Source organism: Enhydra lutris, unplaced genomic scaffold (genome assembly GCF_002288905.1).
Source record: "Enhydra lutris kenyoni isolate GAN:26980312 unplaced genomic scaffold, ASM228890v2 scaffoldscaffold12, whole genome shotgun sequence".
NCBI classification, from domain to species: Eukaryota; Metazoa; Chordata; class Mammalia; order Carnivora; family Mustelidae; genus Enhydra; species Enhydra lutris.
Window position 1 is genome coordinate 56,670,999 of NW_019154096.1, and position 20,328 is coordinate 56,691,326.

The 20,328-nt window shown below is 47.9% G+C and overlaps 1 protein-coding gene across 1 annotated transcript in view; it reads left to right on the top strand.

Annotated features, from left to right (window-relative positions):
• The window catches only part of LOC111145125 (sortilin related VPS10 domain containing receptor 3), a 584,701-nt gene that overhangs the window by 240,535 nt on the left and 323,838 nt on the right, over window positions 1–20,328 (top strand). The window contains exon 3 of the mRNA XM_022499799.1: window positions 5,737–5,836. Coding sequence (XP_022355507.1) covers window positions 5,737–5,836 — 100 coding nt within the window. The remainder of the gene's footprint in view (window positions 1–5,736; window positions 5,837–20,328) is intronic.

The window sequence follows — 20,328 nt, forward strand, 5'->3', positions numbered from 1 at the left end:
ATGGGACGAGACTTGTCAGAAGCTCTGGACTTAGGCCCTAGGAATAAAGAAGGACTTAGTTGTTGGAGCTGGAGAGTAGGTGAGGGTCTGCAGCCTTCTTGGAGACAATTTTGTCAATAACCAGCAAAATAGAAGTTATGCATAGAGTATGTCACAGTAATTGCACATCAGGATGTCTCCCCTGAAACTTTTCTTCATGAATATGTGAGAAGTCATGGACAAGAATGTTCATTGAAACATTACTTAGTCTCACAAATTTTAACAGAGAAAAAACCCAAAATATTTGTATGAGTGGTTGAAAGGATAGACAGTGGTTTATTCATAAGCTATAATCCTCTATAGCAGTTAAAAATAGATGAATTTGGTGCACCTGGGTGGTTCAGTTGGTTAAGTATCTGACTTTTGATTTCAGCTCAGGTCAAGATCTCAGGGTTGTGAGATTGAGCCCTGTTTTGGGGGCTTGGGATTCTCTCTTTCCTTCTCCCTCTGCCCCTTCCCCTGCTTTCATGCTTTCTCTCTCTCTCAAACAGATATATTTTTTTTAAAGGATGAATTATGGCTAGGTGTGTCAACATGGATAAGTCCCAAAACTTGAATGTTGGGCAAAATAAACAAGCTGTAGGACATACATCCTGTATAAGGCTTAAGTAAATGTGAAAGGCTCCACAATATCCTGTTTATGAACACAAATATCTGTTAAATCTAATAGTGGGCATATGATTGACATCCCATTGTATTTTCCTGTGTGCTGGAGATAATTCATTAAAAAGACAGAAAGAAAGCAGGAGAACATAGTGGAAGAGTCGGCTGGACTTGGATAACCTGAGCCAAGGCACAGAAGCCGAAAGCCTATGGCCTTGCACCTCTCACCTGTTGCCTTCCAGGTCAGCTGTGTGTTCAGAGCAATTCAAAATGGTAACTGACATCGCATCAGGCTCATGGCAGGTACTCGCTGCATACGTTTGATGTTTCCAGCTTTCTGGACATTTCAGTATTGGGAGCGTAGTGTCAAGATTTGAGAGGCTCGCTTTGCGATAGGAGAAAGGAGCCTGTTTCCTCCAAGTGACCCCACTGGAGGGTCTGGAGTGACAAGGTGGATGATGGTTGGCTTTCTTGTGACAGTGAGTTCAGCAGGTGCAGCTGTCTCTGGCAATGGGGCCGAGGCCTCTTGGCAAGCTGCCCCTCCCCCCAGGCAAAGGGGCCCCCAAAGCTCTGTGGTCAGTGTGTGTAGCATCCATACTGGGAAGGACAGAGTCCAGGGCACCTTTTGTGCCACAGGTGTCGTGGCTTTTTGAGGTGTCTTCAGTGAGTGAGCCCTTTTTGGTCAGCTTGAATGAGCAGAGGAAGCTGACATGTGGAGAATCCTTTGTAGGGAAGTCCCTGCACTGGGAGAAGCAGCCACTCTTAGGGAAGAGTGGAGTGGCTGTGAATCTTCAGGGCAGCCTGCAGAAAGAGACCATGTATGGTGCTAAGCTGACTACCTTTGAGGAAGCTTATTTGGATTCTGGGAGGAAGTTTGTTGTGACATCAGTCATGCAGAGCCCTGAGAATTTAGCTCTTTATAAAAGTAAGATGTTTGCTATGTACAGAGTGAGGAAATGTGCTGCTTGGAGAACAGCTTAGCTCCCTGTTGGTGGCATAAGGATATTTGAGGTCCAGATGGGCCCTATGATTTTAGGAGTTAAACCTCTTGTGTTCATGATGGAGTACGGCTTGACAGACTCTCTTCTTGGCCAAACTCTGTAGTCAGGACCCTCTGAGCTCCTTGTCAAGTAGGCTCTGCCCTTGGGTGAGTCCTCAAAAGCCCAGTTGTCCCAAGCATCCTAAGTCAGTCTAGCCAGAATCCCCTGCCCTCGATATCTGACTGATCTCCTCATCCCCTACCATGCCCTGGGTAATGTCTCATCACACTGGCCTGCCTTCAGTAAGAATCCCATCAGGTCCGTTTATAAAGGAATTACTCTACCCTCTAGTAATGGTCCACCCACTCATCCCACCATTCTATTTGGCTATAAATTCCCTGCTCTTCCTTGTTTTTGGTTAAACCCAGTCTCTCTCATTGGAAAACCCCATTGTGATGGTCTCTATACATATTGCCATTGTCCCAAATGAAGTCTGCCTTATCATTTTAATAGGTGTCGGGGTAACTTTTTTCTTTAACAGGTGCGAGGAATTGGCTTATCCAGGGTAGCACTTAGCGTATATTTCAGAGTCAGGATTCTTAGACTCCAAGTTCAATGTTCTTTCTCCACACCATGCTATCTTTATGCCTTCAAGAGTGCAGAATCAGGAAGGGATTCATCCTGTAAAACCTTTTATTTGGATTAATAAAAGTATGCAACTGACTGCCTCTAGAGATTAGGCTTTCTCCTTCCCTGCCCTGGAGAGGATAGGAGCTTGGGGTGATTGGTCACTTAACCTTGATGCTAGTGTGAGTGAACGGCAGATCCTTCCCTGGGACCAGATAGTGCTAGACCTTTCCTTGTGTTCTAGCATCCAGCTAGATGAAGTGTGTTTTCTAGGTGTGGCTGTGTGTTGAATGGCCAGTAGAATTTAGCAGCTGGTCAAGAATTTGACCAGCCAAGACCAAGGATGACCATTCATTCATTCTTACAAATGAGTACAAAGCAAAGTGGAATAATACACAAACCAGTACATTCAGCACTTGCTTTGCATGAGACATGGTACAAGGCATTGGAGCTGTTAGAAGTAATGTTTCTTGCCCTTAGGGAGCTATAGTCAAGGAGGAGATCCCAGAATAAAAATAGTATGACTGAAACAATTGGATAAATGGTAACATAGAAACACATACAAGGTGGTATGGGAATGGAAAGGAAATCACGATTAATCCCTGTGGGGAAGCTGGAAGGAGGGTGATTCTGGTGGTGTCAGAGGTTGGAGAGAGATGTCCCAAGCAGAGAAAGTAGCACAGGGATAGTTCAGGCAATGGGAATGATATTAGTAGAAATGGAGGGAGTGAAAACATAGGACATTCAGGAAAGTTTGGTGAGGCTGGAGAGAAAGGGGCAGGGAACAGGTGGCTGGAAATGAGTCTAGTGAGGAAGACTGAAGCCATATTTGACAAGACTAAGCTTGGAAGCTACAACTTCATTGTGTGTTGGCAGCGGTAATTACTACAAGGGATGAGGTGGAGAGATCTGGAGGTTGAAATACAGCCTGATGACAGCACGGGGGATGGTGGGAGGGGGAGGCTGGAAGAAGAGCATACAGTTGGGGAACTATTTCAAAAAATAATGATGCATGAGCCACAGCATTGGCGTGAAGATGGAAAGACCAGGGGTCCAAGTTATTTAGGAGATAGAATCATTAGGACTTGGAGACTGAGCTGGGTTTGAGAGATAAAGGCAACAAGAAAGATTGGGAGTGATTCCCTGTGCTTAAAGGTAGACAGGAGACTGAAGATAAGAAGTCAGCTTTGAGGGGGCTGGTTATAAAAGTTACCATAGACACTGACCATGTGGAGCCAGTAGCCTAGGGAGGGATTTGAAATACTTATGGGGGCGCCTGGGTGGCTCAGTGGCTTAAGCCTCTGCCTTCGGCCCAGGTCATGACCTCAGGGTCCTGGGATCGAGCCCCACATCGGGCTCTTTGCTCAGCAGGGAGCCTGCTTCCCCCTCTCTCTCTGCCTGCCTCCCTGCCTACTTGTGATCTCTCTCTCTCTCAAATAAATAAATTAAAAATAAATAAATAAATAAAATAAATTGAAATACTTATGTTTGTTTATTGAGTAAACATGCCGAGTGTGTATGATGTGTACAACCTGGTTCTTTACATTTTGGGGAAAAGAGAAGTGCATGTCCTTTTTATTTTCATATATATTTTTTAGCATTTCACTGTATCTACATCCTGTCAGGAGGTTTCCCACATGTCATATTTTTGCATCCTCAACGAATGCCTTGTGAGATCAAATCTCCCTGATTTTCTCAGTTCAGAAACCTGAGGCCCTAGGAGGTTAAGTAACTTGCATGTGGTCATATAACCAGAGAGCTGCGGATCTAGCAATGAAATAGAGATTTTGTGGGGCGTCTGGGTAGCTCAGTCAGTTAAGCGTCTGCCTTAGGCTCAGGTCATGATCCCAGGCTGCTGGGATGGAGCCCCATATCAGGCTCCCTGCTCAGGGTAGGGTCTGCTTCTCTCTCTCCCTCTGCCCCTCCTTTGCTTGTGCTTTCTCCCTCCCTCTCTCTCTCTCTATAATAAATAAATAAAATCTTTAAAAAAAAAAAGAAGAGATTTTTCTATACCCAAAGTTCCTGTTCTTTCATCGCATCATAGCACTCTCTGTGCTCCCTTGTCCTTCGGGAGCTAATATTGTCCTAGGGAGACCAGAACTTACAGAAACTAATCACAATGGTATCAAAGAGCCAAAAGGAGGCATGTGCGGTGTGCTTTGGGCACAACGTGGGCTGGGAAGCTTTTTCAGGGCAGAGAGGGGTGAGGGTGACTGGGAAGAGGGCTAGTGAAGCCTTCACAGGGGTAAGGGTGGGCATCTCAGCTGGTGTTGGGACATGGAGTTTGCTCAGTCAGAGGGGATGGGGCTAATTTTTAAAGGCCATCACACGGTATGAGCCTTGACTACTAGGCTTGTGAAACTGAGCTGTGGGCCCGAGCAGGAATAGATTCTGGAGAGAAGGTGGGGGAAGAACCCGGGAAGAGGGAGGAACAGGCAGGTGGTTACTGGGGAAGCACCCAGCTGGAGCCAGACACTGGGGTCTGAGGCAGCACACAGGCTCTCATGAGGTCAGGTGACCACAGGGAAACTAAACTGACCTCGGACTTTCTCAAGCCCAGGTGGGAGAAGTTTCGTGACCTAGCCAAAGCAGGCCATGGAGGAGAGATGGGGTGCGGAGCTGATGATACTGGTGGTTTGAAAGGGGAGGACGGTACGTGTGGAGTCGGGTTGGGGAGTGAGGCACAAAGCGTGGCGGCGAGGCTGGGCCCTCCCTGTTAGCCACCTGCTCTCCTTCCTCCATTGTGGAAAGGTGGGATGGAGTGGAAGGAGCCTATGGCTTGGCCTGCCTTTGCTCTCCGAGTCCTGACTTATGGTTTTGGTATAAAGTCAGAACCCTGGAAACTGGGCCCAAAGGACAAGCCGGTAGCCAGCAGGATGGTTGGAATGATAAACTGTTAGCAGCACTTCCACAACCCCTGCTTTGACCTTGACACACCACAGCTCCTATGTAAAGGCTCCCGCCCCCTCCCTGCTGTGTCCCAGTGCTGCCGCTGCACCCTCCAGCCTCCTGCAAATGGGGCTTGCTTCCACCGGGAGCATTCCCCAGCCTCGGGCTCTGCCTCTGAGCCCCAGCCTCAGCCTCTCGGAGGTGGTATGAGGTTGGCTGGACTCCGGCGACCTCAGGAGACAGTCTGGCCTCTCCCACAGCTCCCGGCCGGAACTTGCGTCCGTCTGCAGCAGCACGTGGAGGACCCTGGGCTGAACCTGGGGGCAGGCAGGCCCTGGCACTGGCTTTCACAGACAGCTTCACGGAGGGCAGAAAAGTAGGTCTCTGAGAAAGGCAGGGAGCAAAGGGGAGTGAGGTTAGGTAGTAAGCAGATGCGCTAGTCTAATTGCTCTTCTGAAATTAATGGGGCCTTTTATCTCTGAATCACTCCTGTGATTTGGGAACAAAGGTGCAAGTTGAAGGAGAACTTGGCTCCCCTCTGAACATAATCCACCATTTGGTAAAACAGTTTCTTCCTTTCTTTCTCTCTTACCTGCAGATCAACGGATTATGGCACCACCTATGAGAAGCTGAATGACAAAGTAGGATTGAAGACTGTCCTCAGTTACCTCTACGTCAATCCCACCAACAAAAGGAAGGTAAGACTAGGGGTCAGCCGTGCTGAGCAGTCCCCATGGGGTAGGGTAGCAGGGCTGCCAGGGACCAGGCATGAAGAAGAAAACCAGTAGGCATGGAATCTGTTAGAGAGAGCCTGCTTTCTAGGCCAGTAACATCACAGAGGATCCTTGTAGCTCTAACTGCCTCGACACTGGCAGTAGCACTAGTAATAATAATTTCAACAACAACAGTAAAATGATGTAGCTAGTAAGGTGTTCTCGGTGCCAGAGATACCTTATTTCATTTATCCTCACAGTGAATCTATGCGCTAGAAGTCACTGTTGTCCCCATTTTATGGATGAAGAAACTGAAGGTCTGAGAGATTAAGTAATTTTCTGGCCTAAAGGCAGACAATGGTAAGTAATAGATCTGTGATTTGAGAGTGGCTCTGCTTGTCTCTGCAGTTGAGTTCTTCCAGCCTCCCTCTTGCTGGTCTGTTTTCAGAGAGCTCCTTGTAAACAGAGGTCTGTTTCTGCCACGGGAAGGATAGGGAGTTCTTGGATTCACCAGCTTGATCTAGAGCTACCGTTGGGCACGGAGAGCAAACTGGCTTCTGGCCCCTCTGCTGTCTGACTTTCCAGTTGACTTAATAGCCAGGATGTGGAGGAAGTCATAGAAAACCACCTTGTGGTCATGGAGGCCCCCTGGGAGGAGGGACCTTTGAGTCTCCGGAACGACGGACGGTTTTAGAAAATAAATACTGTGTAATATGTTGGTTCTGGGATGGGTGATCTTTCTGCAGCCAGAGAGGCACTGCTGTTTAGAAACTTAGGCAGGCCTAGCCCCTAGAAACACACCAGGAATCTAAAAGGCCATTTTAGTGTTTCTCAAAGTCTGACAGTGGCACTCCCTAGCTTTCCTCTTGCAATCTGATTTGCATTTCCCTGTAGGTTTCTAGCCCCCGCCCCCTTTTTTTGTGTGTGAGAATAAGTGCAGGGGTGGGCTTCAACCCACTGTTTAGATGTCCCTGACCTCTGAGTCCAACCTGGTAGAGGCCAAGATGTGATGATGATGATTTATGCCGCTCAGAGCAGAACAGCTTTGAATCAGGCCCATAGCAGGAGTGCCATGCCCCACTGTCTTCTCACTCCCACCTCTGCCACCCCTAATCCCCAGCAAAGGGAGGAAGCAGAATGGATGACTCATGGTTCAGCGTTGATGATTAGATGCCCAGTGATCTAGCTAGGAGGCTCCAGACCTGAGACTCTGCCCACCAGTCAAGAGCCAAAACCCAGGTGATCATCAGGTTGGCTGTTGGGAAACTTGTTACTCAGTGGAGTAGTTTCTCTTTGCTTTGCCCTGAAGTGCTGTCATCTCCATAGTTTTCAGTATTGTCATGTGACTTGTTGGATATCAGAGCAGGAAGGGATCATAGATTTGTATCTATAGGAGCAGTTCTTATTCAATGATTTTGCAAAAGTGAGTAAAGCTCTAGATGTCTTCTCTGGAAACATACCCCTGCTCACAAACTGGAAGTTTAGCAGTTTGTGAACAGCTGGAATCCCACTCACGGACCCAGGATGTCCATGGAGTCTCAGTTAAGAATCCTTTATACCAGTAACCTCGTTTTACAGAGGAGAAAACAGAAGCCAAAATAGCCCACAGAGCTGGATGAGAGGTCAGGACTCTGGATTCTCAGTCCAGATTTCTTTGCTGCAGACCACACTCAGCACATTATCCTCCTATACAGTCACAGCCTAGTAGTTCACAGTGTACAGTCTAGCCCTGTCTTGGAAGCTTGAGGCAGTTGCTTCTTGACCCAGAGGAAAGCTAGGTGCCATGTCCATGATGGACCCTTGATAAACCTGGACTGAATGTAAACAGTGGTCTGTCTCCGTTCTTCCTCTGCCCTGCCCCTTCATTACGAAAGAAGCTGAGGTCTGCAGAGGACAGACGTCACCCGTGTCACTCAGCTGGTTGGTGGTGATGTTGCCAGTTGGTCTCATGACTCTCAGTATAAAGCTTTTTCCATTCTACCCAAGTGACTTGGGGTCAGATGGAACCACGTCTTGGGGTGTATGTCCTGTGGGAGAAGCAGGTTTTTGACCTGTGGCAGAAGCCCTTCAGCATGGTCTTTGACCTTGGACCACAACAAAGTTGATGTTATTTTTTAAGACAGTAGGTCAGCTGTCTTTCTCTGAAGTGGGATGTAAAGGGTCACAACTATTGGCATCTCTTTTGGTGGTCATTTGTCATGTCTGTTTCCTGTTGAGCTTTTACTCATAATGATGTCACTTTTTTTTTTTTTTTTTTTTAAATAATGAAGTCTCCTTTGGTCTTTTGCTGTTTTTCTCTACCCCTGACTTCTTTATCTTTCTGTGGTATAACCTAGATGTGATTAGAAGCACAGCAGGGTTGTCTGGGTCGCTCAGTCAGTTGAGCATCTGACTCTTGTTTTCAGGTCCTGATCTCCGGGGTCATGAGATCAAGCCCCACATCAGGCTCCATACTCCATACAGAGTCTGCTTGTTCCTCTCTCTGCACCACTCCCCTGCCCTGTCTCTTTCTAAAATAAATAAATGAAGTCTTTAAAAAAAAAAAAAAAGGTGCAGAAACAAAAGGTTGGTTAACACAGATGCTGAGGGTCAGAAAGAATGGAAAGCTGGGATTTAGAGACCCCTGGTACAGAAATTCTGTCTCCATTTCTCCTGCCTAGTGGTGATATCCACACCATGGGCTCCCTGGAGCAGTTTCTCTTGGGAATTAATTCCCACTTAACTAAAGTGGAGCCTATTTTGTCTGTCTTCTCTGAGAAACACCGTCAAGGCAGTTAACTCTTGCTTGGGAGTTGCTGCTACCCAGCAAGTTAGACATGAAAGCATAGATATTTTCCCACTCTGATTGGGGAAAGACAAACTACAGGCTATTGCCATGTTGTTGTTGTTGATTTTAGATTTTCTTTATTCATTTGACAGACATAGCGAGGGAAGGAACATAAGCAGGGGGAGTGGGAGATGGAAAAGGAGGCTTCCCGCCAAGCAGGGAGCCTGATGTGGGGCTTGATCCCAGGACTCTGGGATCATGACCTGAGCCGAAGTTGGACGCTTAACAACTGAGCCACCCAGGCGCCCCATTGCCATGTGTTTTTTTTTTTCTTTTAAAGATTTTATTTATTGAATATATATAGAGAGATCACAAGTAGGCAGAGCAGCAGGCAGAGAGAGAGGGGGAAGCAGGCTCCCTGCTGAGCAGAGAGCCTGATGCAGGGTTTGATCCCAGGACCCAGAGATCATGACCTGAGCCAAAGGCAGAGGCTCAACCCACTGTGCCACCCAGGCACCTCTGTTGCCATGGTTTTATTTATTTTCTTTAATAGCAGTAGAAATTAATTCATAAAGAGACTGTGTGATCCTGAAATGCTTTCCGAATCATCCAAGGAATGATGAAATTAGATTCTGTTTCATTTTATGGTAAATGTGTTTGATTGTCTTCTGAGCTTCTGGGTGCTGACAGTTCACAAATACTCTACTTGATGACTTTTCTTTTAACTGGACTATTTGGTTTACTACAACGACCCTTCTCCAGCCCCTTATGCAAAATGGCAGTTAGATATAAATGAAAATACTCGGTTTATTGCTTTATTGCTTAGTGCTCTGGGTCATCATGACCTTGTAATTCAACTTTTATGTTGCCTTCTTAACTATCTCTTAAAGTTTAAACCTGCGCTGTCCAGATTCTCGTCTCTGCCTGCGTTACGCCAGATCGTCTGCTCCGCCGGCACCCAGATTATCTGGAGCTGCCCGTGTTCAGTGGCAGCCAGTGAAAAATCCAGCAGATTTTCAGTTAATCTTGTGGAAACACTTGCTTTTTACTTAATGAGTTATTTATTTTAACAGATGGCTACTACTGTCCTTGGAGGCTATGAGAACATCAGAGATCTGTGGCCCCTGACGAAACAGTAAATTGTGCTTGTATTTATATAGTAGCTGGGTTTCTAATGCATTTTTGACAACATAAAATCTTCAAATGCAGAAAGCCAGTAAGCCATTAGGTTGAAAATAGAAGTTGGTTAGAAGAACATGGGTATATGTTAATTAATTGAGCGCCTACTATGCTAAGCTGTCTTTTAGGAGCTTAATCTATATAACCTCCAGTCCTCCTTGCCACTTTAAAGGCAGGTAAGATTACCCCATGGCTGTTTTACTTGTAAACAATGAGTCTGCAACAAATTTCCCGTTGATGAGGGAAGTGAATGACAAATTTGTCAGGATACATCCAGCAATGCTGGACTCCCTTAAGGAAGTTGAGATTTGCACTAGCCATATTTACTGGTCTTTCCTAAATGAGAATGTTGATATGAAATGCTGGAAGCTCCCATTGAAGTTGTTCTAAACTCTCCTTTGATGTGGTGGTATCAGTATTATTTTAATGACCTTGACCTGCCCTGACTGTATTTGATGGGAATTCTACATCCCTTCCTGTTTGCCTTTCTCCAGCCGTTGGCTAAATAGTTCATTACCGGGGTGATGTCTGAGCCTGGAACCTTGAACATGAAGAGTAGTGTGTTTGTTTTAGAAGCAGGTGTATATGAGGTTTGTGTCCCTGAGGAGGGGCTCTGCTGTGGTGGGGCGGGGGGTGGTTCTGAGTTCCCTCTCACAGCTTCTGCTCACAGGAGACAAACATCTCTGGGTTCCTAGAACTCGTTACTGTTACCCAGTGCCTGCCCTCTGGTCCAGTCAGAATGGCACGTGCCAAGGTCAGGCTTGCATTTAATGGATCTGTGCTTTGTACAATACAAACATGCTGAGGGCTTTGTGCCCTAGCAAGAGAGGGTTTTGGCTCCTACAGGAGCCTATTTGGGAACAAATCTCTAGGTGGGTAGGGAAATGCAGGCATGCTATGGCCTAATTGCTTTGGCTCAAAAGTGGCTGCCACCTGCAGATTTGGAAAGAGTGCTTTGGAAGTGGCAGAGGGCATAGGAAATTCTGACTGCCAGGGAATTTGGCTCAATTACTGCAGAGTAGAGGTGGGTGTGCCTGCGTGTATGGGGGCCGGGGTGGGAGGCTGTATGGTCTGATACCAGAATAGGGTAATTAGTTCTTATCGAGCTCCTCACAAGTCCCAAGTATACCCTATTCTAAGTTTCAGTCCTAATCCCCTGAGCCTGGTACTTTTATTCCCATCTGACAGGTGAGGAGACTGAGGCTCAGAGAGCTGAGCCATTTGCTTTTTGTCAAGGAGCTAGCAAGCGCGGCCTAGGATCCCCATTAGCCTCCATCTGCCCACAAAGGCCACGCTGTCTGCCCTGGTCTATAGGTTGGCTGCCCGTGCACCAACGGACAGAGCAGGTGCCTGCCTAATTGTGTCAGCTGCTTCAGGTTTTCTGCCCATTAGTAGTAGAGAATTCACCGTTTCTTGGAAGAGGAGGGGGGTGCCAGATCATCCCTTCCTAATTTACTTACCGTTGCAGAGAAAAATTATTTCCAGGCTCCCCTGCAGAAATACAGTGGGAACTGCCAGTCGGATTTCTCTGGCAAGAAAGCCACTTCTGTCCGGCTGTGGAAGAGGCATTGTCAATGTGTTGGATGTGGGTTGTTCCCATAATGTTCTCTTAATTCAGCAGCATAACCTTGAGCTCTGTGACCCACGGGAACACCTCGAAACAAAACAAAACACAGGATTTTAAACTCCCTGCCTCCCGTGTTCCCTGACCGTGTCACCTGCGATAGTTGGAGGATGAAGGAAAGTCCACTTTCAGCTCACAGATTGTAAAACCTCTTACACTGAAACAAAGCAGTTACAATCATAAGAAGAAGGAGAAGGAGGAAAGATAATTTCAGGCTGTTAAGCCGTTAAGTGTCTAGCTCTGAGCAAAGTCTTTTTGGGGGTGGGGCGGTGTTTCCTGCTTTGAGAGATGTGCAGTCAGCTGGGGCGGGAACTGCTGGTGAGTGATATGCGCCCGGGGCAGACAGCGATCGCCACTCCGGAAAGGGGGCTTCTCCCGATGCGCTTCAGAAGACTGTGGGCTTGGGGGTGCTGTGATGTCACTGTCGTCATTTCCTCATTTTCTCTGCCTATTTCGTTATGAAAGTTTGTGTTCTGAAATGTTTTAGAGGGGCTAGGAAGTGGAATTTAGAGTGTGGGGCCTGGCAGGCTATCCCAGATCCTTTTCAGTGCCTTGTGTCCAGGTGGCCTTCCGTTGTTCTCCAGCCAAAAAGTTGGTATTTGCAACATGGCCTTTGGGTCCCCAGTATAAGGATAGTGCTCAGTGGGTGCTCTTACTGAGAGCCGACCACACAGTGACGCCTCTGTGACCTGTGTGACATATCAGCTGAGTGTGGCTCACAAAGGCTTTTTTGCTTTGACTCCAAGGAATCACGTAGTAGGTCCTGCAATGCAAAGGGACCTTTGGGGTCATTGAAGGGAAAGACCTTTAGAATAGGAATAGAAGGCAGACCTCTGCTTTCTGGTCCTGGTTCTGCCCCTGTGCAACTGTGCGTTCTTGAACAAGCCAGACCCCACTCAGAGCCTCTGTTTCCTTCTTTGTATAATGGCAGGCTTGGCTCCTGTACTCTTTGAGGCTCTTTCCAGCCACCATTCGGACAGTGCCTCTCAGAGGGTTACATCATAATATATGATGACATATGGACTTTGGGTTCATGCACAGCCAGTTGGGTAGTCCTTGGAAGGTGTGATCTCCATAGCTCTTGGTTTTAAGGACACCTGTTGGCCAATTAGGCTCATCCATCCAGGCTAGAAGCTTCTTTTCTGAAGTTACAGCATCCTTCTCTGTGGCCCAGTGGTGGGCTTCCATCAGCATGAGGTGACGCAACTTCCCATGAGTGTCCCTGTCCCTGTCCAGGCATGCACATTTCTCCTCTTGCAGGAGAGGGAACTCAAGGTGCTGTCAGAAGTGCGCTGGCAGCCCAGGTGTGGGAACACCGGGGGTGGGTGGGCCACGGACCAGCTTGGCTGCATCCCAGTTCCTCTTTCGTGTCTGCCTGCTTGCTGTGTCCTTAGCCAGGCAGCGCCTCTCTGTGGGCCCTGATTTTTCCCTTCACAAAATGTGCATAATAAGCCATGTGTCCAAGAGCAAGTAAGACAAGTCCCTCCTTGTGCAAATAATCACTTCTGTTTCCAAAGGTGACAAGTGTCTGGGACATTAATGACAGTGGTGTTGCTAATACAGTAACAATGACAAGCAGCTAGCATTTTTTTGAACAGTAACAATGTGCCCCCAAATTATTCTAAATGTTTTCTGTGAATTGACTCATTTAATACTTCACCAGCCACCCTGGGATGTTGGTACTATTGTTATTCCATTTACAAATGGTGAAAGTCTGGCACGAAGAGGTTAGTGATATGCTTGGGTTCAGTTGTTGATGGTCCCTTGGTCTAATGTGCTCACCTAACTAACTCGTGCCCATATTTAATTTTAGGCTTGATGCATGTAGGGGCTGAAAGGGCCCGCTGAGACTCTCGGTGCAGGCTCCCACTTGGCAGAAGAGACCACTTCCAGGTCGGGGAGTCACTTGTGGCAGAGCGAAGGCTGGAACTGGGTCTACTGACTCCAAATCTGGTGCAATCTACAGGTCTGTAGGCTGTCGGCCGCTGGGGTGCTCAGAGCCTATCGCAAAACCCGGCTACATGTGAATGCAAGTAGGGGACGGATGAGAACTTGAACTCCCTTCCCTGTCTCATTGAACATGTGTCATAGCTGTAGGGTCATACAAACTTCCATAGCTTCTCAGCTCTCTGGTAGTTCCTGCTGGAATCCCATTTCAGATGAACCTGGCTGAGAAACCAAGGGCCTGAAATCCAAATTGTCTTTTGCACATTGGAAGACAGAATGGTTGAGTAACATGCTCCTGGCTAAATGACTATACCCAGGCTGGCACCCCTGGGGAAGAGATGCTGGGAAAGGAACTAGGTTTTCTGGTCTAGGTCTTTCTCTTAGCTGTGGAGATCAGGGAAATAATTTAAATTCTCTAAGCCTCTGTTACACCGTCTGTAAAATGGGCATAAAAGATCATTGGCATATGCCCTCCATTGGGAGCAAAATGAGGGTAAAATGAGAAATGTAATATTGACTTGGAGGAAATGAGCTACAGAAAGGGGAGAGAGGACTGTATCCGCTCAGATGGAGCTGGCATTATGATCACAGACTGGAATCAGCTTCCCTGGGCATAGCTCCTTGGTTATGCCTCCCTGCTGACCGTGGGGGCTGCCAAGCCTCCCCTGCTGGGCTGCCTGCTTCTCCACTTCCTGGGGGAGAGGCTGCAGCCCCCAGAACCCTGGGTTTCCAAGGGCCCCCCATCCTGCCCTGTCCAGGAGGCGTATTGCCACATTTCCCCTGCAGTCTTCCTCCCTGTCTCTTAAAACCAAGCTTGCTGACAGCCTGAGGGAGATGGATTATTCTGCTGATGGAGAGAAATGGTCCCGTTCTTGTTAATTCACAACCACCTTGTTTTTCTTGCCTCATAAATTAACAGTTACCAGGAGGCTAGAGCAGTGTTTATGGGAAAATGTGTGAAAGGAAGGAGTGAAAAAAGGAAAAAGAAGAGAAGCCTTCTTCCTTTATGGATTCCATTTCCAAATTTTTTTCCTCTTAGTATATCTGGAAAGTGATCCAGAGGGTAACCCTCCGCCCTCCAGAAAATTAAAGCATCAAACTTGTCGGGGGCTGGGGAATGCCAATAAAGGAGAACTAGGACATCAGAAGAGGGTGTAGGTATTAGGGACAAACCCTGGTTTATAGGTGTCCACCTGCCTTTGCAAGTGGGACCGGTGATGGAGTGGATGTGAAGTGTGGTTCAACTCAAACTAATCACTTAAAGGAAAGAGAATCTAAAGTAATTCTTGGAAATTCACTCTTTAGTCACAAAGTCCCTTTCTCAGCAAATATATGTATGTGGTTCCCCATATAAATTACTATAGTGTGCTCTAGCCAATAATTTATTTAAAGGCTCATTAAAATGATTACTAGATTTTTTCTTTTGCATTTTATTTGAAAATGGGAAGAATATAAACCTGTAGCCTGGATTCTCTCCAAAGTGCCCTTTGGGGTTGGCATTAAGTATATCTTATATTTTTTTTAATAAAGATATGATTTGCAGTAAGATTATTCAGGCATTTAAGAGGAATAATAAAAATTAGCCACTTGCTGCACTTTTTAGTGGCTTGTTTGCCTAACCTATTTTTTAAAATTTGATTTTTATTGGATTTGGGTTTTATGTGTGTTCATGTGTGTATTTGTGCCCCTCTGTGTTCAGAAGATATCAACAAAGAGCATTATGGAAACTTTGGAGTTAAGAAATAAGAAAAAAAAGCCCTTTTCCTATTCTGGGTGAACTCTGGTTTGGCATGCACTCAGGGTCAAAGGAAAGCCTGTGTTTCTGGGTGGTCATATGAGATGCTGGTTCTGTTTTGCTGCCTGGCTTATCCCAGGGACCCTGGCTGACCACCGTAGTTACTCAGTGAAGCCTCTGAGGAGGGGTTCCATGCAGGGGGAGATGCCAGGCAAGGGGACAGGCGAAGGCAGAGCCAGTGATAGGAGTGGAAAGTCTAAGGACTCAACCCAAAGAAGAGGGCATCAGACTGGCACACGAAGGAGTCTCGTTGGGTATGAGAAAATAACACGATGGGCTGACAAGGGCTTCCACACCAGGCTCGGATGACCTGTGGAGACGGTGGGAATTTTACATGTTGAAGACTGTTAAAAAAACACAAGGTATCCCTATCTCCCGGTCTGAAGGACTTAATAAAGCACCAAGCTTTGAGGAAGCTGTCCCTGTGGCATAATCAGAACCAGTGAAGTGTAGAGGCAAAAATCGGGCCGACTTTGGAAGAAAGCTTGCAACTTGGACAATACATTAGGGGAGGCCAGCTGTGGGGGTTTTAACAGACTGGGCTTAGCAGTTGCAAGTCAAGAGAGAGATGGCATGGGATTAAATATGTAGACCCCCCCACAATCTCAGGGATGGAAGCAGGACTCAGAAAGGGGTCCTGGGGAGTCCCAGCAGGTGTTTGAGCAGGGGCCAACAGCGTGAGAGCTGTCTGTGTGCCTGAGGGCTGGCGGGAACCGATGGGCAGATGAGGTGCCTGTGTTAAATGTCGCATGCAGCTCTCCATCCTTGCCCTGCCCTCCCCAGACATCTGGGAGTATTTTCTGAGCATCCCAGGCAAGAGCAGTTTTAACAAAGAGCTTGGGATGGCAGGTGACGTGTTCTTCTTATTGTTCCGACGCACAGTTACAGGGCAAATGGATCCCACTGCCCCTGAGGTAGAGATAGCTATAACAAAAACTGCCACCACCAGTGAGAGAAATGACTCTCTTTTTTCCTTCCTCGGTGAGCTCAGCCAAGCAGAGAGATTGCTGCTGGCATGTATGGCTCGCACCCCGCCCAGCCCCCCATTGCTGGCCCAAGGTCAGCACGACAGACATCCGTACTCAGCGCACACTCGGTTGGTGAGCGTGTCCAGGTAATGAGGGGCGAGCATCCTGGGATCCTCGGGTCTGCCAAATGGCCCCGGGGCAGGTCTGCAGCGAGGAAGTCCCCGTCCCGGCCCACTGGGGGTCTGAGCTGGTAGTGTGGAGTAAGTCGCTGACCTCGGTGACAAATGGAGGCCGAACTTGGTGCTGGCAGTTCCATGTGGAGGGCCCCCCGGGAGCAGATGCAGACAGTCAGGCCTGCCATCCCGCAGCATGAGTCTAACTCTGAGAAATGGCTCGGGCTGTCTTAGGGTGACCACAGAGAGGAAAGAAATGAGCCAGAGAGGAAGCAGCTCCGAGAGATATGCTTGAGGGTCTCCTGGCTTCCAGACAGGGAGAAAGATGTGTTCTGTGTAGAAACTTGCTACCTATTCCTGATTCTTCCCTGGTGCCCAGCAAGGCGATGTGATTGCTGGGGGTGATTGGGGGTTGGGGAGGTGGAGGGGCGAGGAGCTTCATAGCACAGCCTGAGCTTGACTGGCTGGGTGACCGTGCACATGTCATTTCACTTCTGTGCACCTTTCTTTTCTCATCTGTAGACAGGGCTCCAAAGAGAATTAAAAAAACAATTTTAAGAATAAAATGATATCTGCATGCCATGCACAGAGTAGGGGCTCACACTGTGCCCTTCTTTCTCCCAGTAAATGAACGTCTTTGGCTTTGTCCCATGCTCCATGATGCTTCCCACTCCCCAAGGACCCTGTGTCCATCTAGCTGACCTCGCTATCCTGTGAAAAGGCATCTGTATTCCTCTAACATGAGGCAACATCCTTTCAACTTCTAAAACGAAAGAATTGCCCCTTCTGCATCCCACCTGTTTTTTTCTCTCCAGCTACCTGCCTGGCATGTCTTCTCATTGAGGCATTGATTACTTCTACCTCCTTTAATGAAGTTTAAATTAAAAGTGATGGTTGCCACCCCTGGTTCCACCCATTATCACCCAAGCCCCATTAGGCAGATGGAGCTGGTGGAGCTGGGATTCAGATCAAGGGCTGCCTGGCTTCGGAGCCCCCCCCCAGCCCTTCCAGCACTGTACCCCCACGAAACACCACAACTGTCCATTCAGATGCACCTCAGTCGCATTGCTTCCTCTTAGTGGTGCTCGGATGGTCCCTCCTCATGATGGGGATCTCCTTGCTGTGCGGTGCCAGGTCCGGGAAGCACACAGGCCCTTCAGGCCTGGGTCCATGTGGGCAGACATTGTGTTTCTGTGGCACTCTCCTTCGGGACTGAGCTGGAGAGGAGGCGGTGGCCTTCCCCTCAGAGACTACAGCTAGGGCAGCGGGCCTAGGTGCCCGTGGACACCCCATAGAGGCTCAGCCTGCTGCTCGACGTCAGGAACAGGGTCTTAGTCTGACGTGAGTATTAGAAAGACAGTGTGTGCCATGCCAGTGGTTTTATGTGAACATTTTTCTCACACACACAAATATGTATGGTAACACAGTTCTCTGTGTTTTGGGAGGAGGGCATGGGGAAAGGGAAGCAGAATGACTGCTTCATAAATGAGCAAGAGAGAGAGAGATTGGGAGGAAGCAATGGGGGCCTGGGGAGAGAGAGAGAGAGAAGACGAGCACATTGAGGCAAAAACACTAAGTTCTCCTGGGTGGACAGTGGTCAAACCAGATTTCAAACCCACATTGTTCAGCTTTAAAACATAAGGTCCTAAGACAGTGTTCTTTTGACCTTCTAGGCTTAGATGGGCACTTCTAGAACCTTTCTTTGCTATCTACAAAGGAGTATAGATATGCAGAGGGATGTGTTTCCTTCTAGTTCAACAGTGCCATGGTCCCATGCTAAGAAGTTCTAAAGAATGTTCTCTACTGAAGTGAGAAGTTAGAGGAGTGTAGGGTTGCTCAGTTTTCTTAAACATGAGACAAATGATAGGCTGGGGTGGCTGGGGGCAGGAAATAGCCTGTGGCAAATGCCTTAGCATTCAGTCCCTCACAAGAGCAAGCAGCAGGACCAAGCTCTAGCATTCGCATTTGGAAGCCCCCAGAGGGTGGGGACTGACTGGCTTCCTGAGGGTCTCCTTCCACGTAGACAAGGAGCCATTTTGTTCAGATCCTGACTCTGCCTCTTAGCAGCTGGTGGCTTGTGCACATTTTTAAATACTCCAAGCTTTTGTTTCCTAGTCGTAACCAGAGTAATATTTGTATTTTCCTCAGAGGCTGATAGAAGTATTAAATGAGAAATGTTTGCAAATGCTTTGCTGTGATTGAACCCTGGTCGTTAGTTAGTAAATACTGTTGATTATTACTCTTATCACTGCCCTACTTTCAAGACAACTGGCTCGTGTGGGGTAGTTTCCTATTGTGTCTGCCCCTTTATGAATGGGCACTCAGTCTAGCTGGGTACTCTTGGCCTCTCTTTCTCAGATATCGGGTGCTCTATTTGGGGATGAAGGTGGTCAGTAACTCAAAGGTTGTCTGGTTCAAGCGTCTCATTAAACTGGTAAAGAAACCAAGTCCTAGTTAGGGGAACCACTTATTCAAGGTTATACAGGCACTTAATGGCAGAACTGTGGTTTTTGAAATTAGATTTCTGGCTTCAAGCCCAGTGCTCTTCCTATGCAGTTCCACAGAAAGACCCGCATCACACAGGCAGACCTGGAAAGACACGTAGTTACTGAGGATGCTGTCCAGTATCCTTTGAGATGTTCTCTGTCCTTGTCCAATGAACCTGGAGTTTCCAGGGCACCGGGATTGGAAGAGGCCAGGTCAGTCTTTTAGCTCAGTGGGGAGCCATGTGGTCATGGGTAAGGCCCCCAAGGCTAAGGTGAACCCAGCGCAGCCAAAGGCAGCAAAATGAAAGAAGAATCTGAATCAAGACTAAATAAGGAGAGAAAAGGTTGAAATTGGAGAAGGTCTGTTAGAGTCCAAAAGGTGAGAAAAGGCCCCAGATGGGAGGACCAGGTGGAAAGGATGAGAGCAGGAAGATAGGCCGCTGAGTACAAGGTGACCTTGGACGCAGGGACCTGGACTGAGACTGTGAAGTTGTTAGCAGCTCATTTTAGGGTACCTTTCGCTTGTCGGGGGGATGGTACCAGGGGAGGCACTTGACAGATGAAAGCAGTCAGCCTGGGCCAGAAAAGAAGGACAGTCACATAGAAGAGTAGCAGAGAGATAGGATGCAATTATCCAAAGTGGTCTTTGGCCTGAACCTCCAATCTTCAATCATCCCGGGGGAGGCAGTGACAGCATATGTTTGTGTGGAAGGCTTCCTGACTGCGCTGGACCTTCACAGAGGAGCGAGTGGATGTCAGGGTGGCCTCTTGCCCACAGGTTAGCTCTGCAGGGGTGGCTTGGAATAATAAACCACCTGTTTCCTGGTCTCAGCTGCCCCACCTCGATCCCGACGCACGGAGCATCAGCGTTCACCAGCTCAGAGCGCAGCAGCCTCGCAGACACAATGTTGTAAAAAGTTATTTCTTGGAGAAGATTCCCTCAGCATTAATGGCTGTGTGACGTGGCTGTCTGGGGGAGCTGTCTCGCCTCAGCTGGACCCAAAGCCAAGTGTAATTGGTTTCAAGTGCTTCCTGTCACCCTCTTCTCTTGAGCAGCTATAAGAATCATTTCTCTTTGGTCTCACAGATGCTTGCTTATGAAATTCTGCATGCCGATTTTCCCGTGAAGTCTTAGGGCAGGTACTTGGGGCCCGACCTTCCACCTCTGGAGGTAAGGGAGGAGGAGGTGGGGAGGAACCAGACCATTAGCACAGTCGTCCTCTCAAAAAGTGGTAGAACTTTTCATCTGGTGTCAGGCATCCCCCTTTGATCTGGCCAGTCCTTACTTAGAAACTTTCAAGAGCTCCGTGGTGTCTGGGGAGAAAATCTGTATGCAGGCGTGTTACAGCACATGGTGCTGAGCTCTTCTCTGGGTCCCTCTCAACCCTGTCAGTTCTGTGACCTCGGACAAGTTCTCAATGCTCCAGACCTCAGGCCATGATCCTTAAAATGGAAATCATCACATTTGCCTCTGTCAGTTAGGATGCTGGGGTTCTCATGGTCACAGAAAGCCCCGCCTTGCCCCACCATAGGATGGG